At 40.5% G+C, this 26,018-nt stretch overlaps 2 protein-coding genes across 4 annotated transcripts in view; one reads left to right on the forward strand and one right to left on the reverse strand.

Moving 5' to 3' along the window:
* The first annotated feature begins 1,808 nt into the window (after window positions 1-1,808).
* otx1 (orthodenticle homeobox 1) lies at window positions 1,809-8,114 on the forward strand. Its single transcript, XM_061228375.1, has 4 exons — window positions 1,809-2,050; window positions 4,343-4,530; window positions 5,179-5,330; window positions 6,402-8,114. Exons 2-4 carry the CDS (start codon window positions 4,434-4,436, stop codon window positions 7,134-7,136), a joined length of 984 nt encoding a protein of 327 aa, XP_061084359.1. The 5' UTR covers window positions 1,809-2,050; window positions 4,343-4,433; the 3' UTR covers window positions 7,137-8,114.
* A 6,849-nt stretch (window positions 8,115-14,963) lies between these two features.
* Window positions 14,964-26,018, reverse strand: part of wdpcp (WD repeat containing planar cell polarity effector) — a 66,687-nt gene continuing 55,632 nt past the window's right edge. For 2 of the 3 annotated variants that reach the window (XM_061228212.1, XM_061228213.1), the window contains 5 exons: window positions 25,370-25,472; window positions 19,821-19,980; window positions 16,798-16,889; window positions 15,745-15,773; window positions 14,964-15,484 (listed from right to left, as the gene is read on the reverse strand). In XM_061228212.1, coding sequence (XP_061084196.1) covers window positions 15,434-15,484; window positions 15,745-15,773; window positions 16,798-16,889; window positions 19,821-19,980; window positions 25,370-25,472 — 435 coding nt within the window. In that variant the 3' untranslated portion in view covers window positions 14,964-15,433. The remainder of the gene's footprint in view (window positions 15,485-15,744; window positions 15,774-16,797; window positions 16,890-19,820; window positions 19,981-25,369; window positions 25,473-26,018) is intronic. The other variant, XM_061228214.1, reaches the window with a different exon arrangement.

Consider the following 26,018-nt stretch of genomic DNA (forward strand, 5'->3'; position numbering starts at 1 on the left):
GTTAAAACTTTTTTTTCTGTGGCTTTATATTTTCACTTAAACCTTTAAAAGTCCATAGCGGCACCTTAGTTCTTTCAAACGTGCATGTGTCCATGACTTTTTAGATGTATAGAAGAGCCGTGTAAATCCTGTCTTTGATTGTGTGTCCCATATAGTTTAAAAAAAATGTAATTTCGTTCGTCGGGCGGTCACTTGCTTTGAACATTAGCTCGCTTTCAGCTCCGGCCTCAATTAGAATGAGTTGATTTTGTGAGATCAACAAAAGAACCGAGCCAAGGCTTATTAGGCTCCTCAGAGCATCTCACCAAGCCTTTGAGAAACGGTTAAGGAAACAGTGCGCCCTCCATCATATTCTGTTACCGTATTTTATTGGCATTTCTTTGGGAACGGGAGGCTTGAAAGGTACTTTCTTTGATTCCAAAGCTATGATTCTTTCTGGGCTGATTTCATTTATTTTCTGGACCGGCTGAGTTGTTCTTTAATTCTTTTCACATTTCCCCTCTGTGTGTTAAAAAGACTGTCCCTATTAAACTTTGCGCAGACTGTTCTGAAATGTAATGCTAAGTGGGGATTAGTTTACTATTAATATTCATGAGATAGAGCTGCAAAAAATGAAAATAAATAAAATGGATCATTTAAACCACTGTGTTCTGGACTCTCATAGTCCGGGCCCGGTATACAGAATGTAAAAAAAACAAAAAACATTTCTAATTGTGTTCTATCATTTTATCATAAACGTACATGATTTATTTTTGTGTTAGATAAAAACTACAGGCCTCTGTTTTTGTCATCCGTCCTTGATACGAATTTGCAGTTCAATTTAATCTTACCATTTTAAATTCCCCTCTAGACAACTGAAAAAAACCGAACCTCTTCAAGTTGCAACCCGTTACCTAGCATTATAAATTTTAAAAAAGGATAAATTACCTTATACATCATTTATATTATACCACTTTTTTAATTAACTGTAGCACAGGCTATAATTTACAATTTAACATTTTGGCGCCCTCAATGCCAGATAATTAATGCTATAATATGTATAGCTCTCTTATAGGCCTATTGCGCATTTATAAACGTGTAATGGATGCTTTAAATTTAACGTAAAAGTAAGGTACTTTTGACAACATCTCACTGATTTTCTTTACCAAATTAAAATGGCAGCACATAAAAAACCGGTAAGATGCTGGCGAACAGACTTTGGATAGGCTATGTTTTTCTACCTAAAATAAAAAATACTAGCCTATACATGAATATGTATTACTATATTTGGAATTTTCATTTAAGGCGAGCAATCTTATATTACGGTTTAATTAACTCCAGAAGTGTGGCTACACAATAACTGCAAATAAAATAAATATCCTGTAGACTGAGGGGGGAAAATAAGAAGGATGATATAGTATACTACATTGCGTGATTTTAACGGGTTTCCGCATTTAACGCCTATACATGTATATTTCTAGTTTAACCAATTGATCGTTGTGAAACATTTATTTCCTGTATATGTCGAATATTTTATCTTTCTTTTTAATCCGTCCGGTCACTCCGCAGGTTTATGTTGTCGTCGGTCAAGAGAGGAGGGGCTTTTACGCAGTTCTGAGCAATGAGTGGCTGCTTCGACGGTCTGTTTTAGAGAGGGCGCGCAGCGATTGGTTGGAGTGGGCGGTTCCGCAGGTGTCTTACGCTCATAGAGGGACAGGGTAGAGAGAAGGTGATCAATCTCAATCCGTCTACATTAGCAATCACCTAAACAGAGTACCAGACATATTCGAGTAGTCAAATGCAATCAGCTTGATTTATTTGGCTGTAAATCCTGAAAACATTCAGTGACTGATACAGTGAAACTACCACAGACCACGCGCAAGATACCAGCACCGGCACACCTGCATTTTAAAATACTTTTTATTTCTTTTGTCTATTGGCTACTTGTGTGCCATTCAACCGTGTCGCTTTCCAGAAATCTTCCACTGGTGGATATTTATACAGAGACACGTATTTCAACAGACAGGAAAAAGAGGGAAAGAAGAGAAAAGGAAGGAGAAGGATAAAAAAGGTAAGTTCTGGTTCCCCTCGTAGCGATTATTGTCGTGAAGTTTTTGTATCCAGTATTTTTGTCACACCACTGTGGAAGCGCATGCTTGAGCTTCGAAGTGCAAAACGCCTCCCCTTCCTGAGTTCGTTGTGAAAAATGTAACTCGTGCTTGCTACTTGTTTTACAAGCGGCGATATATTGAAATAATGCGTATAGTATGATACAGAGATCACCGCAAGTTGAACAAAAGCATTTACTTGGAGATGAGTCGAGAAAGTTTTTTATTTACGTTTTAAATTTTTATTTTTTCTTTTCTATGTGGCACTTTGGATGCAATACCATATAATTATCAATTCATTTTTCCTGGAAATTGCTGGCACCAATTTCAAGTAAGATTAAATAAAACGTATCCAACAAGCGAGTGTGCCTGGATGGGGCTGATTTATATTTTTATTCTCATGGAAATGAATAATTTTGAGCCCGATTGCCCATTAAGAATGTTGAATGTACTTAGTAGATAATTGGAGAGGCGTGTTTTTGGTTTTTGTTAATTTATTTTGCTGATAAGACCCCTTCTTTAAATGGTCTCCCTGGAGGTCTAATCTAAATTGTAATTGAGTTCATTTGCACGGCGCTCTCCTTTTCAATCTGTCCTGCAGAGCTGGAAATGTAGTTTGAGCAACGTCAAAATACACAGCAAACTCCAGGTTTACTTTTCTCAGCAAGGGCCCAGATAGTATCTTCGTCAAAAGATGTAGAGAAAATTCCCTTCATCCTTGTTAAATTATATAATTTACAATCGCATTTGTTGTATCATGCGCTAATAAAATTGCGGAAAGTATAGTTCTACAGTATGAGAAAGCAGTTCCCCTAGAAACTATACATATTGTTTTTTCTTCCGCAACCTTAACTGCTAGATCGGTTTAGGGTCTCATTAGCTACATTTATTTAATTTCCATATAGCATTCAATTGTCAGATTCAACCTTGTAACAGAATTGGTTTTAAATTAATCACAAAGATATTCACGGTGAAAAAGCTCCAGGAAATGGTTTATGAAAAAATATATTACACATTGCCCTAATCGGGAAGAAAGCTGAATACTCAAAATAGGCCTAAATGCGCGTCAAGATTTGGGGGAAATCTATTTGGGTTATTCGGCCTTCATAATTTGGATTATATATATATATATATATATATATATATATATATATATATATACATACACCTTACCTTGGCTAAATACAATTTTTTTATTTACAACCTAAAAAGTGATGTAGGAATATATTGGCCACTTTGAGATTTTGGATGAACACGCATAGAAACTCGTAAAATGAATTCGTGGAGTTAATGTAAATTAATGTGGAAGACAGCAACAAACGCCAAATGAATCAATTTTTAAATCAGAATTATTTGTCTGTTTGCTACAGACATTCACTTGTTTATGTCCATTCCGAAAAAAGTTCTCATGATTTATTTTTTGGGTTTTGGAAATGTGAACGCAGCTTAACATAAGCTATGCATGTGAGTTTCCTTGAGATCATACAAAAAAACAAATAATTGGAATCAGATAATTACAAGTAGTTTCTATATTTTAGGAAAACATATATAGCTTATAGACTACAGTAAATTCTACAGACACGAATTATGTAAACGGCTTAAAAACACACACTCGTGTAAAAATGCACCTGGTATATTTCAAGAAACAAATTAAAGATGCAATGGACACGAAAGCAATGCATTCCTAAATAGTCTGATAAAATAATTTCAGAAAATGTAACTTGCAAGTGATATTATTTAAACTTTGTTTTTCTGTCTACAGATTCTGGTTGTGGATAAATACTACTAATAATGATAATGATAACTGTAATAATGATAATTAATGGAAGTATTTCAGTCCTTAATTACATCTATATTTATTACAAGTGATATTTTATTCTATTTTGTATCATTTTAAATTTTGCATGCAAAAATTGTGTAAGGAGTCTTATTTTTTTCGTATCTAGAGCAGGTAAGTATTTTATGATGACCCCCCCAGAGGCATTGTAAATATTTCATTGTAAATACTTGATGATTGCTCATATTTAAAAGTCGTGAATAATTTTAGGGCCAGTGGTGGTTAGATAAAATAGCCTTTGTAGCAATTTAGCAAGTTTTCCTGTTGATTTTACACTTCATCACTCATACATCTCTGTAACTTTAAGTAAAATTAGTTTTAGTTTGTTTTTCATTTTCGTTCATTTTAAAGGCATGCTGTAGGCTGTTATTTGCCGTTTTCCTTTGAGATAAAGCGCGTCCTTTCTCGTCCATTTTAGTCTTTATTGTGGCCCTTTCCCCGTCAAACTGCAACATCGGGGGAAATCGAACTACTGGCAAGAACTGGGGGGACCCGTGACTGCCTCTAGCATGATGTCATACCTCAAACAGCCCCCGTACGGCATGAACGGCCTGGGGCTTAGCGGTGCGGCCATGGACCTCCTCCATCCATCAGTAGGATACCCAGGTAATATGCGCTGAAAACTATGCCAAATGCAATCTGAAAATATGCAATGTACTCAGAGTCGATGCCTGAGAATTTACTTTGCGGTAATTAAAAATTATACCATTGTAGCTTAGGCTATATAACAAAAGCTAGTTTTAATGATGTAGGCCTCAGTTCCATTTTGACGCTGTTTTGAAAACGATTTTTTTAGGTGTATGTCTATAAAGGCTTTCCCCGCTTCCCAGTAGCCTACGTTCTGCATCTTTGGGACTAGTGATAGGCCTATTTGGGAAAGTGCGATATTGTTTAGGATTTTTTAGAACAATTTTCTCTTAGTTTTCAAACTAACTGACTGTTTTGCAAAAATAGAATATCTAAGCTGCGCACAAAAACAATTTAATGATACAATGTAATTATCATAATGCATGATAAAACCTAATGTTGATCTCACTGTCAGCAGCGTTTGTTAGTGGTTAAAATACATTTTGGCTCGTGTTTTTAAAAAAACTTTGTGGATAGGCCTTTATTTTATTTTTGCTGGCCTGAACATTCCAGACTATTTATATGCAATAATTATGCTACTTTTCCCTGTTAATAGAATAGTTAATAGAGTAGCTTATTTGTAAATCGCTCAGTTCGTGTTCCTAACTTTTATTCTATTTGTTTCAGCGACGCCGAGAAAACAGCGCCGAGAAAGGACTACATTCACGCGCTCACAGCTGGACGTATTGGAGGCGCTCTTTGGCAAGACGCGCTATCCAGATATATTTATGAGAGAAGAGGTTGCTCTGAAAATTAATTTGCCCGAATCCAGAGTCCAGGTATTGATTATTAGCCTATAATAATACTACGTCATCACTTGCACTAGGTTAGGGGTTCTCCTCAAGGTGTTCGGCTCTTGTTGGCCATTTTGGATTGTAGACTGCGCAGTGGCAAATGCGTCACATCTATGCAGTAAGTTTAGTTGAGATGTACTTTGAACAAAAACGTATTTGCAGTTTTAAGCCTGTTTGTGTCGGGGATCACGCGCGCTCAGGCGGCCCGCTCAGTGGCCCCCTCTTGTGCTGCATTTTTGCAAATATCGGATGAAGCAGAACAATAATCTCCACCGCAGCGACCACTGTGAATGTATTTTCTTCGGATTCTCTAAATGCTTTGTTCCATGTAGCGATTTTTACGCAACCCATTTAAAGTGAACATGCGATGTTGCACAGATAAAATGGATGCTCTGTTGATTATAGTTAATGTTGCTGTTTTTTATTTTTTATTTAACCCATAGTTTATTCAAATTTCAAACTCTTTGGATACTTTGGATAATCTGTCCCGATAAATTGTATCTGATTTTATAACCGTTTGATTTTGTTCATTATGTCCTACGAAAGTGACTCGATTTATCAAAGATGAATCTTGACAAACTAAATGTACATCCGTTATCTAGTTATACATTTAACTTGATTCTCTGTGAGGTTTTTCAAATGCAGGCTACCAATAATTTGATATGCACATTTTTGTGAATCTTAATTCAGACCATTGCATTCGGACAAACAATCACGCAGCCTATTTACTACCCAGTCATTATGTCCTCAGAATGCATGCTGAAAAAGTTCTGAATAAGTAGACCCATTTCAAACTATTAAATTACTCAACTCTGAGGAGAAATTCAATAGCGTGTTATCTACATGGTACACTATGAAATTAAACCTCATGGAAAACAGGGGCCCTGGATGCAAGCTAATGATTTTGTTGACAATTGACCGCGTTGCTTTAATTATATATGTATCCTTCATTGCACATTCCACTTCCTAAGAAATGTTTAATGGGACGTTACGCGAGGATTATTATTATTTTTAATTTAGGTTTTTAAAACTGGCTTGTGGTTTACATTTTTCTAGGTGTGGTTTAAGAATCGTCGGGCCAAGTGCCGACAGCAGCAGCAGAGTGGCAGCAGCGCGAAGGCGCGTCCGGCCAAGAAGAAGTCCTCGCCTACCCGCGAGAGCACGGGGTCGGAGAGCAGCGGCCAGTTCACCCCGCCTGCCGTGTCCAGCAACGGCTCCTCCTCTAGCTCCAACTCCTCCAGCAACAACGCCGGCATTAGCAGCACTTCTACCTCCATCAGCACGCCCGTCTCCTCCATCTGGAGCCCCGCCTCCATCTCCCCGGGCTCCGCCCCTCCGTCCGTCTCCCTCCCGGAGCCCATGCCAGCCACCAATACCTCCTGCATGCAGCGCTCCGTCTCAGGGGGCACGGCGTCCTCCTACCCGATGTCCTACAACCAGACCACGGGCTACAGCCAAGGCTATCCCACCCCGTCCAGTTCCTACTTCGGCGGAGTGGACTGCAGCTCGTACCTCGCGCCCATGCACTCTCACCACCACCCGCACCAGCTCAGCCCCATGGCCCCCTCCTCCATGTCGGGACACCCGCACCACCACATCAGCCAGTCCTCCGGGCACCACCACCACCACCATCACCACCACCAGGCCTACAGCGGGGCTGGCCTGGCCTTCAACTCTTCAGACTGCCTGGATTACAAAGACCAAACCGCCTCCTCTTGGAAACTCAACTTCAACACGACGGACTGCTTGGACTACAAAGACCAGGCCTCCTGGAGGTTCCAAGTTTTGTGATTTCCTTTTTATTTTGGAAATTTTTTTTTTTTTTTTTTGATAGTGTGGTGATTAAAAAAAAAGAAAAGAAAAAAGAATCATAATCCATGAACTTCAAAAGTTAACATATAGTTAGACGTTCACCAACTTGACGTTTTTTTAAATCCCTTTTAAGAAATTTAAAACTAAAAAAATACCCAAATGGACAGCTGTGGACAAGCTTTGCCGTGTTTTGTTTTGTTTTTTACTTTTATCAATGAAGAATTGTACTGAAAGGCCAATGGACGACCTTAAATGCTGGACAAGTTTTAAAGTGTCATTTTAACCAAACTTCAGTGAGCACCATTTCCACAGTTCCCTATATGTGCTCATCTCTTCTTATGACAAGGAGTACTATACTATTCCCACACACGAATTGTCAGCCCAATGCTCTGATTACCTCCACCCAAATCAACTTGTATAATTTTTTTCATAAACTTGTTATTTTTAGGACGAAAGAGATTTTAGTCAGCTACATACATGAGCTGAAATGTGTAAATAAGTAATTGGGTCAGTTACAGTGGCCGCATTTAGTTGGTGTTACTGGGTTTGAAATTGTTTTTAAAATATTAAGACAAAAAAAAAAAGATTATCCTCCCAAATTCTCTAAATATCGATTAGGAAGTGAGAAGAAAGCAATCGTTTTGACACATTTTTTGTTACCTTGAATCTCAAAAATAGAACAGTCAAGTGAATTTATAAACATGTGTTATTGCCCCAGAAAATAAAATACAACGGAGAAACTGTAAAATGATATACATAATTGGATTTTCATTCAAGCTGCTGTTTCTAAATTATATATTACATACACGTTTTATCTAGAACACGATAGATATTGTCTTTGATGTTGACGACTATTTTTCATGGCAGCACTTGGCATTTTTTTTGAGTTCCTCTTTAATTGATAGAAGCGAATTGGAAATACGATTTCAATACTCCAGTGAATTGTTGAATGTATTTCAGGCGACGGCCCCTTACATTCTTGTCCATACAATAAAGATCAACTTAACGATTTGTTCCTAGTGGTTTTTGAGTGTTTTTTCCTCCATGTGGTATTTAACACCCAGGTATATTAAAACTATATTTCAAGATATTCTTAAGCGCAGATATTACCGAGAATATATTAGAACACGACAGAGCTAACTTTTACGCTTACCTGTCGTTTTAACATTGTGTCATTAATTTCAGACAAACAGCAAGCAAGAATAATGACTAAATGTAATGTAAAGATGAAGACAAGTTTATCATAGAATTCGCTGTCTCTCTTGTTTTGTAGAACACGATTATCCCTCTGGACTGTTTTGGGATATTTGGGTAGTTTAAAAAACAACAACACATTGGTATGTGATCTGACGAGGAACTGAAACCGATGCGAGTTTTCGTTTCGTCGGGTCAATCGTAGGCTATTTTCATTTGTGACAAATATTTCATATTCTATGCTCATGGGTTTTGTGGCGACTTTTCCCCCCTTTGGGGTGGGTGTTGAACAAAACATTGTCTAAGCACACAATACATAATAAGGGTTTAATTATTCAGACTGTAGCCAGTCTGTTCATGCCCCAATTCATTTTTAATGCTTCCTTACAATGCTTTTTTTTCTTTCGATTCGAATATTTATTTACAGTGTAAATACCATTCCAACATTTATGCCATTTTGCACGGGGGACGGACTCTTTTTTTCCAAGCAATTAAGTACTTTCTGTGCTTTTGACTTAATGGTAGGCTACTGGGCACCAACGAGGCTAATTGAATTGAAGAATATAAAAGCGTTAATTTGCGTGCGTTTCTAATAAACTGAACTGAAGTAGATTATTGCGGACTCTTACTGCGTAATTAAAAGGGTGGAGCCAGGTTAATGGGTCAAATGTAGAGGAGGCGAATATTAGAGAAGAGAGGTCCCTGCCGGGCATTTGCTCATTAAAAATAGAAAAGGTCAGACGGGCCTGGCAACGGTGTTTAGAGGTACAAGTTAAAACAGTAAGGACATACTCCGCCCGTCACTAAATATTTGAAAAAGGAAAGAAAGCAGTTGGCTGAGCCTAGATTAATTCAAACCAACACGATATTGCTAGCCTATATTCATCGGAATCCTCACATTTATTTAAAGAGACTCACACCAACAATACAATTATATAATTTGCTTGCTTATTGCATGTCTGTAAAAGAAAATTAGCAAAAAAACAAAACAACTAGGACTAAATTAGTTTTAATATTCTGAGACGACGCCTGCTTTATGATTAAAAATGATTTGAAAGCTCCTGTGCAATCAATACGGTAAACACAAAGCGAAGTAAAGTGAGTCAACATATTTGCGGAACACAGTCAGATTGCTGTTTCGCATCTTTTTAGATGCTCATTGTAATGTTTAATTTTGTTTATTTTAAGCACAAAAAAGAAAGCCGGACAAATTCGCACGATTTCAATTAACATCAGTCAGTTTTCTTTGTGAGTTAATTATTAATTTGTTCCAGCTGAATAAATAAGGTTGTCTAAACAAGCAGCCCACTAGAACACAAAATGTGTTTGCTTTACGATGTTAGCGTTGAGACCCCCTAGGCGCTATCAGTGGGCGACTGCCACTTCGAGTAGGTTTGCAAACACCCCTGATTTTTTCGAATTTGCATCAAATGAGGTAAAATAATCTTGAAGTCTATGAATTCTGGTGATTGTGACCCCACAAAGAATACCTGACCTGAGATCACAAACGACTTTCCTATTTCCAGACAGGAAATGTAATATATACTACATACTCATAATTTAACACTAAAAACATTCCAAAACAAAATAGTAGCCTACTAGATATAACGTTCATAATACCAGCCAGCTTTTGTTCTCCCACTGGCAATGCTGACGGCGTATAGGACTAATATTTAAGTCAAGCTGCTAAAAGTTTCCATGAATGACCGGCATCTTTCTGGTAATATATATCAATATTAATAGGCCTACTTTAGTGAGAAGTGCTCTGATAATTTAAATTCCAACTGAGAAATAGATTGGGTCCCGTCACCTGTTTGGGAAGTTTCTTAATTCATTTCGATTATCGTTCAGTACAAGGTTTATAAAATCGAATATGTAACGCAGCTCTTAAATTTGGCGAAATGTGCGATTGTTCAGATGTTGTTATCAACATGTGAAGCCTATGCGCGCACAATCTATATAATCATCTAATGGTTGGTTATTGCATATTCTATATGACAAAAATCTATAAGCGTTTCTCTTTTTTTGCAGTGAATGATTAAGATAACCTTCTTGATATTCAATGGCTCTTGAAATCCTATTTACCGTTGGCAGATATCACTAATAAATGTTGCTTTATTAGTCATATCTGCCAACGGTAAATAGGATTATCAAGTGGGGAAATTCGTATTTCTTCATATTCACAAATGCTGAGAACTGAAAAAAAAACCGGAATCATCTTACTTTAAAACATAACTAGATTTAAAGTAAGGGACTTAATCGATCGCAAATTCTCAAGCCAGACTATGAACTGAGATATGAGTAAGTTTGCGAGGCTCTTCCATCAGAAGCACTCCTTGTGCTATTAGCTCATTTGTCCTACATTTCTGAAAGGAAAGTTCGCATGAGGATGATATGTTCAGAAACCCAGCGTTACTAGCCTAATTGATATGAAAATAGCTTATCAATGTACAGCGGGTAACGCATACAACTAAGAACCTGTTTGATTGGTCCAGAAGCTCAGTGCAGTTTCTCTAAACATGTGCGAGTGTTGTTAGATTAAGGGTTACAATTCTTGCTGCATAGTCAGGTATAAAAACAAAACGAGGAAGCATCATAACAAAATCGGGTTTTTTCTTCTTCTGTAGCCTACGTTCTATCACTTTATAAACCTTGTTTCGTGCCGATAGTGTCAGGTAAAAATTATTATAAAGTGACTACATGCTTTTTTTTTGTGTCGAAGGATGTGTATAGAGATCATGATTAGCATTTTTTCCCCAGCGCTTCTTATTAAAGTGTGGATGTATTTATTGTAAACCAGTTATCCTGAGCAGGAAGAAATCCTTTGATATCTGCACGTGTGCTTTATTTTGCCTATCCGTGCCAGGGGCAGCAGTGTAGACACACTCGATACGTCGCTGTGCAGTTGCACCTTGCCCAAGTGAAATCCTTCGAGAAATGTTCTTGTGGAGGAGGTCAGAACCGACAGGTGGTGGAACACACCGCACAGGTTTAGCCTAAACGTGCTCGTCACAACTCCACTCTACAAAGATGTTTTGTAAAATGTAGATGCAATGCAGTAACGTAATTTATATATCTATTTATTTTTGTGTTGTCGTTTGGGACCTATTACCCTGCAGTGCTGCCAGTGCATCACATTTAAATTGTGCGTTAGCAGTCTCAGCCGCAATAATTATCTGTGATGGAAAAAAACATTTCCAAGACAAGAAGGGTCATTTGATTTCAACACCTCATACTGTATTCACAATTCATTATACAAGTTGTGAAAATCTAGAGTGGCTGCTAGCACATTCATATTTCCAAAAGATGCTTAACGCCCACTTGTTTGTTTTGTCCGTAAAAAAAATACGGGCAAATAAATAAACGAATACATCTCCAAGCATAGTGGTGATCTATATTCAGTCCTTGTTAGATTTGGCCAACTTGTTTGTTGAAAACAAGTTTATGTTCTCTCATAAACCCGATCAACACAATGCAGATTTGGCTTATTTCCATTTGCTTTGTCTTTTAACTCCCGGTTTTCCACAAACGGCTTAGCTTCGGTAGCCGGATGCCTTCAAGAAAAGCCGAAAGAATCCACTGATCTCACCTGTTCAGATTGAACCTTTTTCCTGAAATAATTAGCCAAACACCACATTGCAGAAAATAAAAATATTAGTTCATCCAACCAATAATGTGGCATTTACTCTACTGGCCATACATACCTATGAATATCTGACATGAAGTGGCCTTAGCAGGGTAAATAATCTCTCAACAGACATTAAAATAGTTCAATTCAAGGGTTGCTGTTGTGATTGGGGAAAAAAATGAATACAGAGGGGTACCCCATGGACCAAGTTTGAGAACCCCTGAATTGCGGAAGCAGCCTGCATCCCACCAAGGATTGACAGAGGCTTGGTCCACATCCCTGACCTGGAGCATCTGCCCGTGAAATCCAAACTCAAAGGCATTCTATATCCAATCATAAGTTATGGCTACAAGTTTGTTCTCCATCTTCAGACTGCAAACACCCCTCAATGGCTTCTGGTGGCCGCCCGCATTCTATTGATGCCTCACAGCGGCACACCAAACAGCAGTAAACAACAGTATCTTCAGACAATGACTACATAACACACTCCAACCTGACCTCTCTGTTCAGCTTCTTCTGGTCAGCTGACCGTTCATCTCTCTGAGCTCCCAGCATCCTCTCCTCACAGCCACCAGTCTTCAGAACAACCTGCTCCAATCAGCCAGGACTCATGAAGGCAGACTCACTGGCTGTTTTCTGCAAATGTCTGAAGACTCACCATGTCAGACTACACACCGATGCTTTCATATAACAACTAACCCTCTCTTTTTATCTCACAGGACTTAAGGCATCCATCTTGATGGTGGCACTCATGATTGTACCAATCTTTAGCTCTATTTTCACTTGCCATGTGAAATGTACTGTCGTGAGTTTTTTGCGTATATGCCTATTATTCTATAGCATGTTTTTTGTAATTTGGATGTTGGCTGCAAAGTTCTGTACATTGTGCTTACAACTGATTTGCATTCATGATGCATGCATTTATGTTCTTTTACATTGTATGTCACTCTGCTGAATGAATCTAATAAATGGGACATTTCTGGCTGAGGTAAATTTTTTGGGGTCAGGCAGAGGTCATGTGCCAAACAAGGTGTGGTCGGGAGCAAAACTGGGTGTGGTTATGTACCAAAGTGAGTCGTCCACAAAGGCCTGAATCGGCTCAGAATGTTTTTTTCCCCGATAACCTTCCTTTGATACAGAAGATGAAATTCAAACGTCCATTTTGCCCAGTATGATGCGTTTGGGTTATTATTAATTTAGCGGACACTACTCATTTGGCAGTCGCGAGCTGTGTCCCTTCGTACTATTATAACTATTATATATACTATTATATAATATAATGCACTGCCTGTGCGGAGAGGGTTCTTTTCTGTTCAGGTGGAATGTGGAGTTTTCTGTTAAAACAAGGTTTCAGCTGATCTACTAGAAGCAAAAATAAGTTTTTGGTTGAGTCGTCACTAGGAATTGTTTCCGGAGACGTGGCTCCCACATCCTGTAGTTTGAGACCAGTACCTGCAGCGTCGAGGACTGCTGGTGCAACTGTACGAACAGACAGGCGTCGACTGCAGTGCTTACAGGTGTGCCTTCTGTGCCACTCTTCTTCTTATGGGTAGGAAGAGAAGAACGCAGAGAACACACTGGCCATTTTTCTATTTCTGTTTAACTATGAGGCACCAAAAAAGCAACTTAACTTCGTAATTTGTGTTCAATTGCAATATGCCATCGCTAACATCACTCCCATTCGGCATGGGGATTTGAATGACCATCTGAGAAAAGTTCAAGAAAACAAGGATTTTATGGTCTCGCAACTCGCACTGTAAACAAACGAAATCTGAGTGAATCAAAACGAGTTAATCTGACTCCTTAAAAAGTTCAGCAATATATCTCTAATCCATATGATGTTAAAATGTAATGGTGTGGATTAAGCTAATGCAAACATCTGCTTTTGGATCATATGTAATAATACCAGATGGCGGGTCTCAATATAGCAGCTGCGGTCATAATAATCTGCATGTTCACAAATCGTATGCGTCTTAGTTTTAAGTGCTACACGAGACGTGATTTGCGCACTGATTTTAATTTGCTTTCCAATGTGCGTCGTTTGTGATTTAAGTCTACCCAGGAGTCTGGCCCGGATGTCGAACGTTAGCGACATCCAGGTACAGCGTCCTACGTTCTCTTCCAAAGCCTCTTTCAACAATTGTTATGACACCAGAAGTGAATGATGGATGCCGCTGTATAGCTATTAATAACGGAGGTTACCGTTACAATCTCAGTAAAGATACAGGAAATAGGCATATAGCATGTTTAATAGTCAATACCTCTTCCCCTGTCCAGAAACTGACATAAACCGATTTCCCTTTTCTAAAGCTGATGGCTTCAGAAAAAAACGACAAAGAAAAACAAAAACGCCAAAACATCCTTCCTGATCTTCTGTCCATTTCCAGCATCACTTCTTGTATATTTCATATGAAAATCCTCTTAGAATGCAAAGTAAATAGATTACGATACAGTGGAGGATTAAGGATCACCGGGTGCTGTCACGGTAATCCCGAGCACGGGCCGTCAACAGTTCTGACACGGCCGTGGCTGCCGTTCAGGAAAACGGCTCCAGTTCTTAAAAGGCCCGCGTGCGTTTCTTTCGCGAATAACTCTCACCCCATAATCTCATAGAAACGGAAATATTTCCTTTTTTTTCCCCTGGCTATGCAGCGTCACTGAAAATAATAACTAGGTGTCAATCCGCTAAATATTGAATAGAGTAGGCTATATTCAATTGTGGGCCTTACTGGCAGATTGACACATTTTAACACAGGAGCGTGTGATCATTTAAATCATCTTGACAAAACGGATATTAAAGTACAAAACGAATATTTGTGCAGAACACAGAATTCCATGTTCCATGTTCATATTTTGGGGAAAACATTCTACAAAGGTTACACTAAACATTGGTGCAGTGTGCAAACGTTTCCCGTTTAAACTACTGCATAATTACAGGTACAAACACACCACTAATCAGAACAAACAAAAACAATAATTAAAGATTGCACTGAAAAAATATCTTTATTATGCATAATGTTTGCAAACATTTTTTCGTATATAAAAAACATTACCTAGAATCTTAAAAACATTAATGTCGGGTCATATAATATTATTCTGCTGATTTCATGTTTAATCAAATAAAGTCAGTTTTATTAATTTCCGAGCTTTTCATATAGCCTATTGTGAGAAGCGGCCACGGGCACGAGTTTGGCATGCGCACTTATTGCTTATTGCCCCTAATGGAATAAGGCAATTTATTACCGTTTTACTCATTGACCATTGACACTATCCAAGTCACACGATCCTAACGTTCCAGCGTTAATTTTAAAATGGCAAAATGTTATTATTTCTAAAATATTTATATTCAAATAATACATTTTTACGCAAACTATCATAACATAAAACAAAAAGTACTCCTTGTTTTATAAAATGTTCGCCTATACATTTATTAAAAGAAAAAGCAAGTGGCTGTTTAAACTAAACCAAAATGGACAACTTTCAGTGTTCCGGTTTCTCCAGTCACCTGTAACAAAAGAAGTGTAAATTATGTAAATTATGTTTAATTGAAACACATTAATTGACATTCACGTTTACCTAATGTGGCCTGAAGCACAAGACTAGTATTAGCAGCAGCAGATGTAGTAGCAGTAGCAGTAGTAAGCCATTAGTTGTAGTAGCAGTAGCAGCAGCAGTAGTAATAGTAGTAGTAGTAGTAGTAGTAGTCTAGTAGTAGCAGTCTAGAATGTATGTAACCAGTTGTACAAAAGAAAAACAGTCTATTACCTGATCCTCGCTGGCATCAAGGTTAAATTCTTTATTTAAAAAAAAGAAAAAAGAAAACCCATTAGTTTCACAATTTCTAATTACCATCAATAAGTGAACACTTTTCCTCACAAGAGTATAAAGCTGCGCGTGTGTGATAAGGGGGTGAGTACGCTAAGGGAATACTGTGGAAAACCCCTCTAGAAATGTAAATCCCCTGATGTTCGGCAGCATCGATTAAATGATATGCGAAATAGGAGGGAATATGCGAAATATAATCTTGAAAGTTCATTCATATCTACACACTCTTCTCGGTTACCGATACAAACATGGCCTCTCACTCCTTGGGCTACAGGCCCACTTTACTGTGGGGATTACAAGCACTTTCTTGGTCGGGATGATATAATCCAAAAACATTGCCACTTTCGGTTAAATAAACACCGCGCGGATATAGAACTGCAGTCGTACAGTTTCACAGATATATCAAACACAGTTGAGCTGTACCCCACAGTCGACCTCTCTCACCTATTTGTTTCTACAAACAGGCAAACGCACACGAATCAGGCACGTTTTCATGACAAAATCAGTGCGACAAAATCAGTAAAATGCATTTGAAAATTAAACACTATTCCTGTTTTAGGCGACGCTCTCTATTTTACCTGGTAGAACCACCTGCCACCCGCTTTAAAGCGAGAGACTGAGAGCTTTTCATGGACTGAGACGTTTATCATCACATTAGCTTCTCCTGGGAGACCTATCCCAAAGCCAGAAAATGTACGCGTTGCGCTTTTGTGATTGGATAAGCATTCCCCAGAGCTTCTGCAGCAGAGGCTGGTGTCTCTTGGAAAGGCTCCTGTGCAGGTCGACCGCCATATAGGCTACACCATTTACGCCATTAAACATCGCGTCTATTATTGTATTAACATAGAATAGGCCACTAATAAGTAGCTAAAGGTAATTAGAGCGCCCAATTCGGTTTTGGAGACGTTTCACTTGTATCCATTCTACAAGTGTATCGCGGCATAGCCTACAGTACTACACATCATCGCGAGCAGAGGCTACCCCAGGACTCACCTGCTTGTGCCCAATCCCAGGTGTCAACACCTGGCACAACTCCGGGAAAGACGCCATCCAACCGTCTGGTCTGCTTGCCTCTACCGGCAGCTCTGATACCAGAAAAATAAATTGCATACACAAGTAAAAGACTGCGCAGCAATCGCTATTTCTTCTTTTTGCATTACTCTAAATCAAATATCCAGTGCAAAACAAAGATAAAAAGTTTAACTGAATATGAAAGATGGGTGCGACTTTGTAAAAATAAAAATAAACATAAATATAATTGTTAACACTTTACTTTCCTCTACTAGAATGCGCCATCCACACACATACATTTGACACGGAAAAAACAAAAACTTTAGAAGTAAAATGTTTGGGAAGTTGCATTGTACAGCCCTTATAACAGGTGGGTGTAGTTGCACAGTTATTTTATCATGACTATCATGGTTTATGTTTAACCCCTTATACTATTTTACAGGTTGTTTAACATTCTGAAAACAAAGTTATCATATCTCAACGATAGTTTGACTTTCTTTAAAATTGTGTTTTTTCCAGCTGTGTGTCCTATAGAGACTACAGGATTTTGCTTGGATCATTTAAAAATAAAAAATAGTAAAGCTGCACAAATGTATGAATGTATATAAAATATGAATGACGGGAGAGCATATATGCGACAGGAAGGAATTACAGTTTTGGGTTTCAGTTGCTTTCCTGATGAAATTATACTATTTGAAACATTTTTTTTTTTGCTGTAATTTCTATTAGCTACAGTATATCAGGATTTTTTTAAACGCCCTGAATGCCACTCCATAAATGAATGTGCGTTTTGCGCATGATTAATAGCCAATAAATGACAAACTAACCGAGATTATTTAATTAAGCACAGACTGTGACTAAATACACAACCGGTAGTTTTGAGCAAAGGCTAAATCACTGTCATATGCAATGACCTGAAAGTCAGTGCCTTTTATATCATAATTACTTTTATTTTATTTTTTCTTTGTGTGTGTATGTATTGTTAAAAAGGATGCATCTGTTGACTCTTGGCCAGGTCATATGTATGTCAATGGGGCTTTCCTGGTCAAATAAAGGAGAAATAAGTCATGCCACAGAGGGAGAGAAATACAGGCTACACAACCATCAATACGTAGATTTGAATAACATCTTTTAAACTACATTTAGCATCGCCTGGTAGAGATTTAATGGAGCCGGTGGTTAGCCTAGCCTCAGCACAGTTTAATTTGAGGCCATGTGTGGAGTTCAAAGCCACGAAATCCAAAATGAACCCACATCACTTCCAGTGAAACCCAGATGAATTTGAATGCAGATCTGCACTGCTGACTAAATCTAAAGCCTACAGTTGAATAAACTAAGCAGGGGACAATCCACCTTGCAGCAATGCAGGGTTAAGGGCCTTACTCAAGGGCCCAGCATTGTATTATTGTTGTAGCTACACCAGGTTTGAACCACCGACTTTCCGGGTCCCAGTCATGTACCTTAACCACTAGGCTACAGGCTGCCACATCAGAGTGATCCCACTTTCATTAATGAGATTAAAGGTGACTTAAATATTTTATTTCTTTGGTAATGTAATTGATGACGTAAATATAAACCCCCCCGCTCCCCCCAATCCCATTCCACTATCCATACAACACCGCCCGTTTGGTGAATAAAAACTCACTAAAAAAGTCACTCCATGACTGTGTAAGAGACGGGCGGGGGCAGCACTGGTAGAATCCGCTGGGCTGTGGCCCAGACTGCGGCCCTCGTCTCTGTCCCTGTACAGTAGGGCTTTCAGAGCCGCGGAGAAGGCCTTCTGTTCTGTAGAGCCAGCACACAGCTGAAATAATGCTACTTCTCCGTCTCTCTAAGCCTTATTGGCTCAACATAAGAAACAATGAAACTTCTTCTGAGACCAGATTAGGTTGGGTAAATAAAATAAAAAATGGAGAGGGCTGGGGGGGGGGGGGGTATGGGGGGGGTATGGAGGGGATTGTCTTTCCTTCAGCTCCCATTATCTTTCCTAAAGCATCTTGATCAGCTTTCTTACATACGGTCTCCGGAGCTGGGAGGACCTGTAAACCGGGGTGTTTTTTGGCAGCCAAATTGCCGTAACCCTCTTACTTTATGTTCTAAAAGAGCTTAAGTCGGCCCATCCTCTTTGGGCCGCCTCTGTTTAAATTGGCCGATACAGGGAGGATTTGAGATAGATCGCGGGAGCTTAGCGCGAGATGGAGTCACCACAGAGCCCGGCAGTTGTACAGTCAACAGCCATGAAAAGCCTATAAGGATAAAAGAACAAGACCGTTTTTTATCTAATACATACAAATCCACATAAATACTCAATGTGTTAGCGGGGGGAAAACTCCACCACCCCGTTCTGAACTGAAACAGATCAAGGCTTCTGCGCATTCTGGCGAGTGTTTAGTCGCTCTGCATCTGGCCTCTCTACACGTCTGAAGTGAGCTCACATAAAGACGTCCTGACTGCTCCACTCAAAAGACTCAGGCCAGAGGAATTAGTCTGTGTTCTCTGCCACACGTTTCCTTTTTAAGGGACCCAGAATGTTTTTTTAGACCAGAATAATATAACTTTAAACTTCAAAACAGTTCATTCATGTAGGTTATAATCTAGACAATAAATAAGCTAAACATCGAAATACAAAATACACACACTCCATAACCGAAATGGAACACAATGAAAAGAAAGCAGTGCCCTCTACACGTGACTCAAAGTTGGGTTCAATTCTCAGCTTGACTTTGGCCTGTACCCTTGAGCTAGACCCTGACCCTGACATATATAGAGTATAGATTAAAGAGCATAAGTCACTGTGGATAAAAGCATGAGCTAAACGTGACGTAAATAATGTGTTTGCAGTAATGTGCATGTAGTGTTCTCATCGGTGTTGGTCATGGAGGTCCATGTTACGTCGATCAGCGTGGCAGAGATGAACGTTTTTCGATGTTGGTAATTCCATGAGTACAAAACACTGATCTATTAAAAGTGGTCGTGCCATGATGACTCGACGGCGATTAGCTCACCGTGACCCCAGGCTGTCCTGTGATTGGCCGCGGTACGAGGTGCGACCACTCCCCTCGGCGAGGCCCTGAGACCTCCGCCCCGGCTGTGCGTCCGACCGTCTGTCCGTCAGCCTGTCCGGCGCGGAGGAGTCACACGTGCTGCTCCACTCCTGCTCCCCTGCTGCGGACCAAACCGAAATCACTCCCAGTCCCCGTCCCCAAACCCTAACCCTAACCCAACACACAACAGGCCTCAATGGACAGACAACAGCCATCTTACAAAGACCCTGTTGGCTGTCTTCCTAACCCCACCACTCGCACTCCTGTATAACGCATTAAATCTGCTCACTCAGTGGAGTTTTGTAGCTGTTTTTAGCGCTTGCAGTGGCTATAATGTACATACACTCAGGATACGTGCTTTGGTTCTTGGTCAGCGCGTGAATTTGTGTGACGTTCCGTGTGTTTGCGGGTGTGGGAATGCTGCTAACCGTGTCTGGGAACGCTGGTAGCCATGTGGCCGTAGCTCTTGTGACTCGTATGCAGCCGCTCTAAGTTGCCCCAGATAAGAATGCAGCAGTGTAATGTAATCTACGTGCTGAAGTCGATGCGCTTTCCACTGGGGAGAGGGAGAAGGCATATAGGGGGGAAATGTTGGATAGCGGAGAGATAAACCGTTCTCTCTCGCTTTACAGCGAGGGGAGAGCCCCGGAGCCATTGTGAGGCGAGGCCGCAGAAGTGGCTTGTGGGTAAACGTTCTCTGAAGGGCACCGTCCCGCATTCTTCCCTCTTTAACTGGTAACAATAGCGTATCTACGCCAATCAGCGCACTTGTCAGCTGGTCATTTAAGAGCGTTCGCCCACAAGGGCTCGAGTGCGCTCTTTATGCCTGACGCATGCCCGGCGGAACACACTCTCGCTGGCGCTGTCGAGGGGGCCCGGCGTGTTAAATACAAGGTAAGGGAAAAAAAGCCACGCACAATTCGAAAACGAAAGAAAGAGACTTGTCGGTTAATTAGACAATTAAAGCAGAACAAGATTGTTCCCAGCTGATTGTTGAGGGGCAAAGCACTACACGTTCCAGTTCCATTTTGTGCAAACCGGTAGAATTAATTTTCTTTAAATTTGACTTTAAGTGAACTAAACAGTCCTGACGTGTCATTTCCTGTCAAACAAGCCACACGGCATTTATACCACAGGTACAATAATGAGGTCAGGTTGGGAAAGGATAGAGTTAGTCGGCTTGCACGTATGCAGAAATGAATAAATTAATGTGTGTGTACCAAGATAAGTATGAAAGGAGCGTGTGAGCGTTAGCGTGTGTATGTGCGTTCGCGTGCGTGTGTGGGTGTCTTGTGAGGTTTTGAGAGCGACTGAAAGCTGGCTGAATGTTCACATGCAGACATACTGGTGCGTGTAATTTCCAGAAGCAGCACTTTTAGAATGTAATTAATTAACACGGCCGTGTACAATGAAAAACACGGAGCATGACAGAACTAAACGGGGCTTTATAAGCCAGAGCACAATAAAACACACAGTCAGGAGTTTCAGAGATAGTGTGTGTGTGGGTGTGTGCGCGCGTGCGTGTACGTTCGAGAGTGTACACGTGTGTGTGTGTGTGTGTGTGTGTGTGTCTGTGTGCGCAAAGAACTGTCAATCAACATGTTTGAGCCAATTAAAACGTTTTCATCTTCATAACAAAACACAATGATTGGTAGGAATCAGTGAGTCATGATGGCAAGGTAGCTCCGCCTATTTTTGGATTTATACTTCATTATTTAATGTTTATTTATGTATTCTTCCATTACTGTCCCACTGGGTAAGTAATGCAACGGCTGCACCGCTACATGCTAGCCTAATGCTATGCCGCGGCAATGGTCTCAGTGACTGACAGCTGTCCATAAACTTCTCTAAGCTGTTCAAAGGGCACTTTTCTCTCCACTTTAATTATTCACAGCAGTGCATCCGTTTGAGAAGTTGGATCTTTTCCCACTATGCTAAACCTCGAGTCAGTAGTCCTCACAAACCCACGGCAGCTTTTATTTGGGTTCCTTTTTCATCTTTTCCCCAATTTTATTTCTTCTCTATCCCTCCCGGAGGTGTCCTGCCCCCTGCTAGACAAGCCCCTTTTCCGTAGACGGACAAATGCTATTCATTGTGAGGCAGGAGGATTGTGGGATGCTGAAGCAGCCTATCTGAATGCATTGTTTCTGTAACGTAGTCACTTTAGACAAGAAGGTCCCCTTAATTCCTTCTTTTGTATTTACTGGCCTCTTGTTAATCACACAAGAATGTTCTATTCAGTTCAGTTATAGTATACACACAAATCGTATGCCTTCACTTGGTTACAGATTACAGATTCAAAATGAGACCGGTGTGCCTGTTCTAAGTAAGTCTCACAAACTCTTGCATATTTATGTGTATGCGTGCGTGATATTATATCCAACGGATCCTGACACAAGACCACTCATTTTGCGGGTAATTCTGAAATATACATGCTCTTTCTAATTTCATGATTCTGCATTTTATACAATTTGAATTAGACCTAAAAATTCTACATTTCGACTCGAAGTGTATTGTACCATACACGTCATTGTAACATGAATGCAGCTAATCTAAACTTTGATACAAATTGCAATGTTATCCCGTGCAGGAAGTAGCTACTGAAGCTCGATGACATTACACAGCACATGGATAATAGCAGCAGCCAAGCACTCAATTTGTTAAAAACGTGTCGGATACAGTAAAGCAAGTGTGGCCAAAAAGAGACCAGCTAGATCAGTGTACGTAAACAGAAAACTAAAAGCTAAATCACCAGCTATTTTAGTTAATTAGGCTAGTCATAAACACCAACAAATTGAGTTCACTAGGCTAGCCAGCTATCTCTAGCTACACAGAAAAATGGCAGTGACAGTTAATTCCACTTATAGGCTTCTAAAAGTAGGCTAGTTTGGATTTACCTCACTAGTTGGCTGGCTGGCTGATATGGGCTATTTCTCGCATGTTCTCATTTCATGTGGAATCTCACTTGCAAGATAATATGCAAATACCATGTCGATGGCAGAAAACTGGCGTCACCTCAGGATTTGACTGAAGAATTGTTTCAGGTAGCAGAAATATTGTTGAAATGGAAACAATGACACTAACTATACTTTTAAATCATGCATCGTTGTGCATACTAGCTATGAAAACGAAACCTTTGGATGAAGAAATGGGGAGATGGGATTTCTTTAGACTAGTTTAGTTTGCTAGTGGGCCGAATAGATTCTGTAATATGCTTCCAGGGGCTGTTAATATCTATATTACCTGATTATTCTTCATGAGAAATTGTCTAAAATATATTTTCTATGATGTATGCAGCCTGAAACTGCTATTTATTAAAAATTGTGAATAAACAGTTCATATTTACAGCCAGTAAAAATGTAAAAGCTGAAGTTACCTGAAGTGTATTTTCTTGACTTCGAGAACAAACCCAAAGGCTCGAGAGCAGCCACAGAAAAACCCACAAGTCATCAGGAAATGCATATTTAAAAACACAGAAGGCAAACTATCCCTTTAAGGTTGCCCTTGTAAACAAAAACACCCCTTGTTTTACAGAAGCCAAACCAGGCCCACTCTCCTGTCTATTTATGAATTGGGCTTTCTCCCCCCTCCCAAGCGCTCCCTGTTGAAGGTGTGATTCCTGATTATGCCGAAACGCGTGAGCCTCGTTCACGCACACGGATACGGCCAGGAGAGGCGTATCGATCCGCGCTGTGGAGCAGCCATGCACGGCGGCCAGACCAGGCCAGAGGAACGGTAGCCTGGGGGAGAAAAGCTGTGGCCCACCCCTTCACAGGGCCGTACCAGGGCCATCAAATATAACTGCTAAATTTTAACTATTAACATCTATAAAATGCTCCCAAATAGACCCAGGCTAGTACAGTCCTGCTCCCCCCCACCCACCCCCCTCATCTCCTGTGTGCCCCTGTCCAAGGATAGGAGCTGCTCCAGGTGAGGGGGGGGGGAGGTGTGGAAATTATCAAGGACGTAATTAAGAAGCTTACGAGTGGAGCTCGCAACCGTGTTGTCCCAGGAGCGCCTCCCGAATTTAACCTCCGAGAGAGGAGTTAAACGCCCCTCTTTCTTCCCCTCCTGCTCTCGCTCGCCCTCTGCCCGCCCTGAACGCTCCCTGCTCTCTCTCTCTCTCGCGTTGCAGCCATTGGCTCTTGTCCGCTCAACAGCCCCAGAGAGAGACCGGCTACGCACAGGGCGCTACGCGCAAGCAGGCTACGCTCCAAGATGAACGAGCACAAACAGCCAAACTTACACCTGCGGAATATAAAGACAAAAATGGTGTAGCATACGTCTGAGCTAGAGCTATAAATCTCTGACCTCACAATTCAATGATTCCACCATTCACAAAATCTCTTTTGACACCTGGCTTCCCATTACAAGACTTAACACTAAATTTAAAGCTCCTATCACACTTATTTTGAAAATTGAAATAGTTATTTTTAATCGATTATAACGTTGCAAAATCGGTGCAGTTGAATCGCCACCATTTTTGCACTCCAGGATCGAGCACGTGCCAAATTCCGCAAACACATTACTGCCCTTCTGCGATCAACAGCCGCGTTCGCTTTGAGTGACAGCTCCAGACAGGCATCGATATAAAATAGCGGTTAGCGATTTGAGTCCCAGATCAGTACTGCTGTTGACGTTTGGCACATTAATGCGCAATATTCATGTTTTACATGCTGCCCTGAGTCAATGTCAGTGATAGTCCCTTCTGTATAATGGCATTGTGTTTACATGCACCAGAGACTGGCTGTGTCCTGCTCTCTGTAATAAAAGATTCATATCCATTGACACAAATCCATTTGACTCGCTCCCATATTTCATCACTTCAGCACAGATAGATCTCACCTGCCGAACGACTCCCATGGGACGAAGCCTCTGCCATTGTTTAAAGGACAATATCAAAGACATGGAGCCTAGTGAGTAAGTACAGCAGTAGACCATCAAATCCCTTTACACCACAACTCAAAACACAGAGCTACTGCGGTTGCATTCTTTCTAAAGCCGCCGTATTATTCCTTAAACCCGTTGAAAGAAGAAACCAAAATAAATAAAGAAATAAATGAAGTCAGTAAATATCCAACTTTTTGAGAACACAGCGGTTTAGAAGGCACCTGGTGTGGTCTTTGAAGAACGCCCTGCTCAAGTGTTGGGAGCACTTCTGTTTTCTCAGTGCCCTTAAATGAGCCCAAAAAAAACACTTACCACTGGATTGAATTTTCCTAATACTTTTTCAAATTTCGACTATAAAATCCTATTTGAAGATAAGATTGAATTCAAGTCCCAATTAGATACGCATATTAAATGATAACCTTGGTGACTTAAATTTCTGGCTCTCTCTGTCTGTCAGTGTCTGTCCACCCTTCTGTCTGTATCTCGCACCGCAAGCGCAAACACGGGCAAACCAATGCAGAGCCGTTTAAGCAGTGTGTTACCAGCTAGTAAAGCGGGGACATTTTCTTCCTCTTCTACAACTTATTTATTTAATACATTTCACACTCTCATTCTCTTACCCGGTCCGGTTGTTAAGGATTCCGCATCGATTTCATTAGCCTTCCTCTTCGCCACCTCTGCCAGCACCAATTCCCCCTTATCTCCAGCTACGTAATGGATGTCCTTTGAAGGTAAAGCAAAATAAGAGTTTAATCTAAAATGAATCTAGGCTCCAATGACAATAGCCCATTTTTTTTTTGTTGTGGGGGAAAAAAAAGAAAAAGATGAAATAACCTGTTTGAAGTTGACATCAGACAGCCACAGATGAAATGCTCCAAACTTTAATTCAGTCACGTTTTCCCTCTTCCTCCACCCCGCCGACCTCAGCCCCGCGATTGCATCGGCACATTTAAAAGAGCTCAGAAATGCACAGGGGAATCTTTGTCACCTTACAGAAAGCGCACAAACCCTCTCCGTGGCGGAAATAATCCCCGGCGGTTTCATTACAACTCGAGAGCTCGCCGAGAACAGTGCGGCCATTACACCGCGTGTGTCCTCAGTTCTGCCCTTCAACATCACGTCCGCACGCTCTGCATCGCCGGCGCGGACGCCTCGGTAAATAAGTCATGAATCGGCCCCCGACTCTCAGCACATCGAGTGTTTTCGGTGGAAGAATGCCGGCAGCGTTTGCCTTAGGAATCTATGAGCAGGGGTGACGAACGCACTAAT

Source organism: Conger conger, chromosome 18 (genome assembly GCF_963514075.1).
Source record: "Conger conger chromosome 18, fConCon1.1, whole genome shotgun sequence".
Lineage (NCBI taxonomy): Eukaryota > Metazoa > Chordata > Actinopteri > Anguilliformes > Congridae > Conger > Conger conger.

What these genes read in the sequence shown, in the direction of transcription:
- otx1 (XM_061228375.1), top strand. Translation starts at nt 4,434, where the DNA reads ATGATGTCATACCTCAAACAGCCCCCGTACGGCATGAACGGCCTGGGG. An exon ending in TCCATCAGTAGGATACCCAG is followed by an intron (nt 4,531 to 5,178) that starts GTAATATGCGCT and finishes TATTTGTTTCAG; the next exon opens with CGACGCCGAGAAAACAGCGC. An exon ending in TGCCCGAATCCAGAGTCCAG is followed by an intron (nt 5,331 to 6,401) that starts GTATTGATTATT and finishes ACATTTTTCTAG; the next exon opens with GTGTGGTTTAAGAATCGTCG.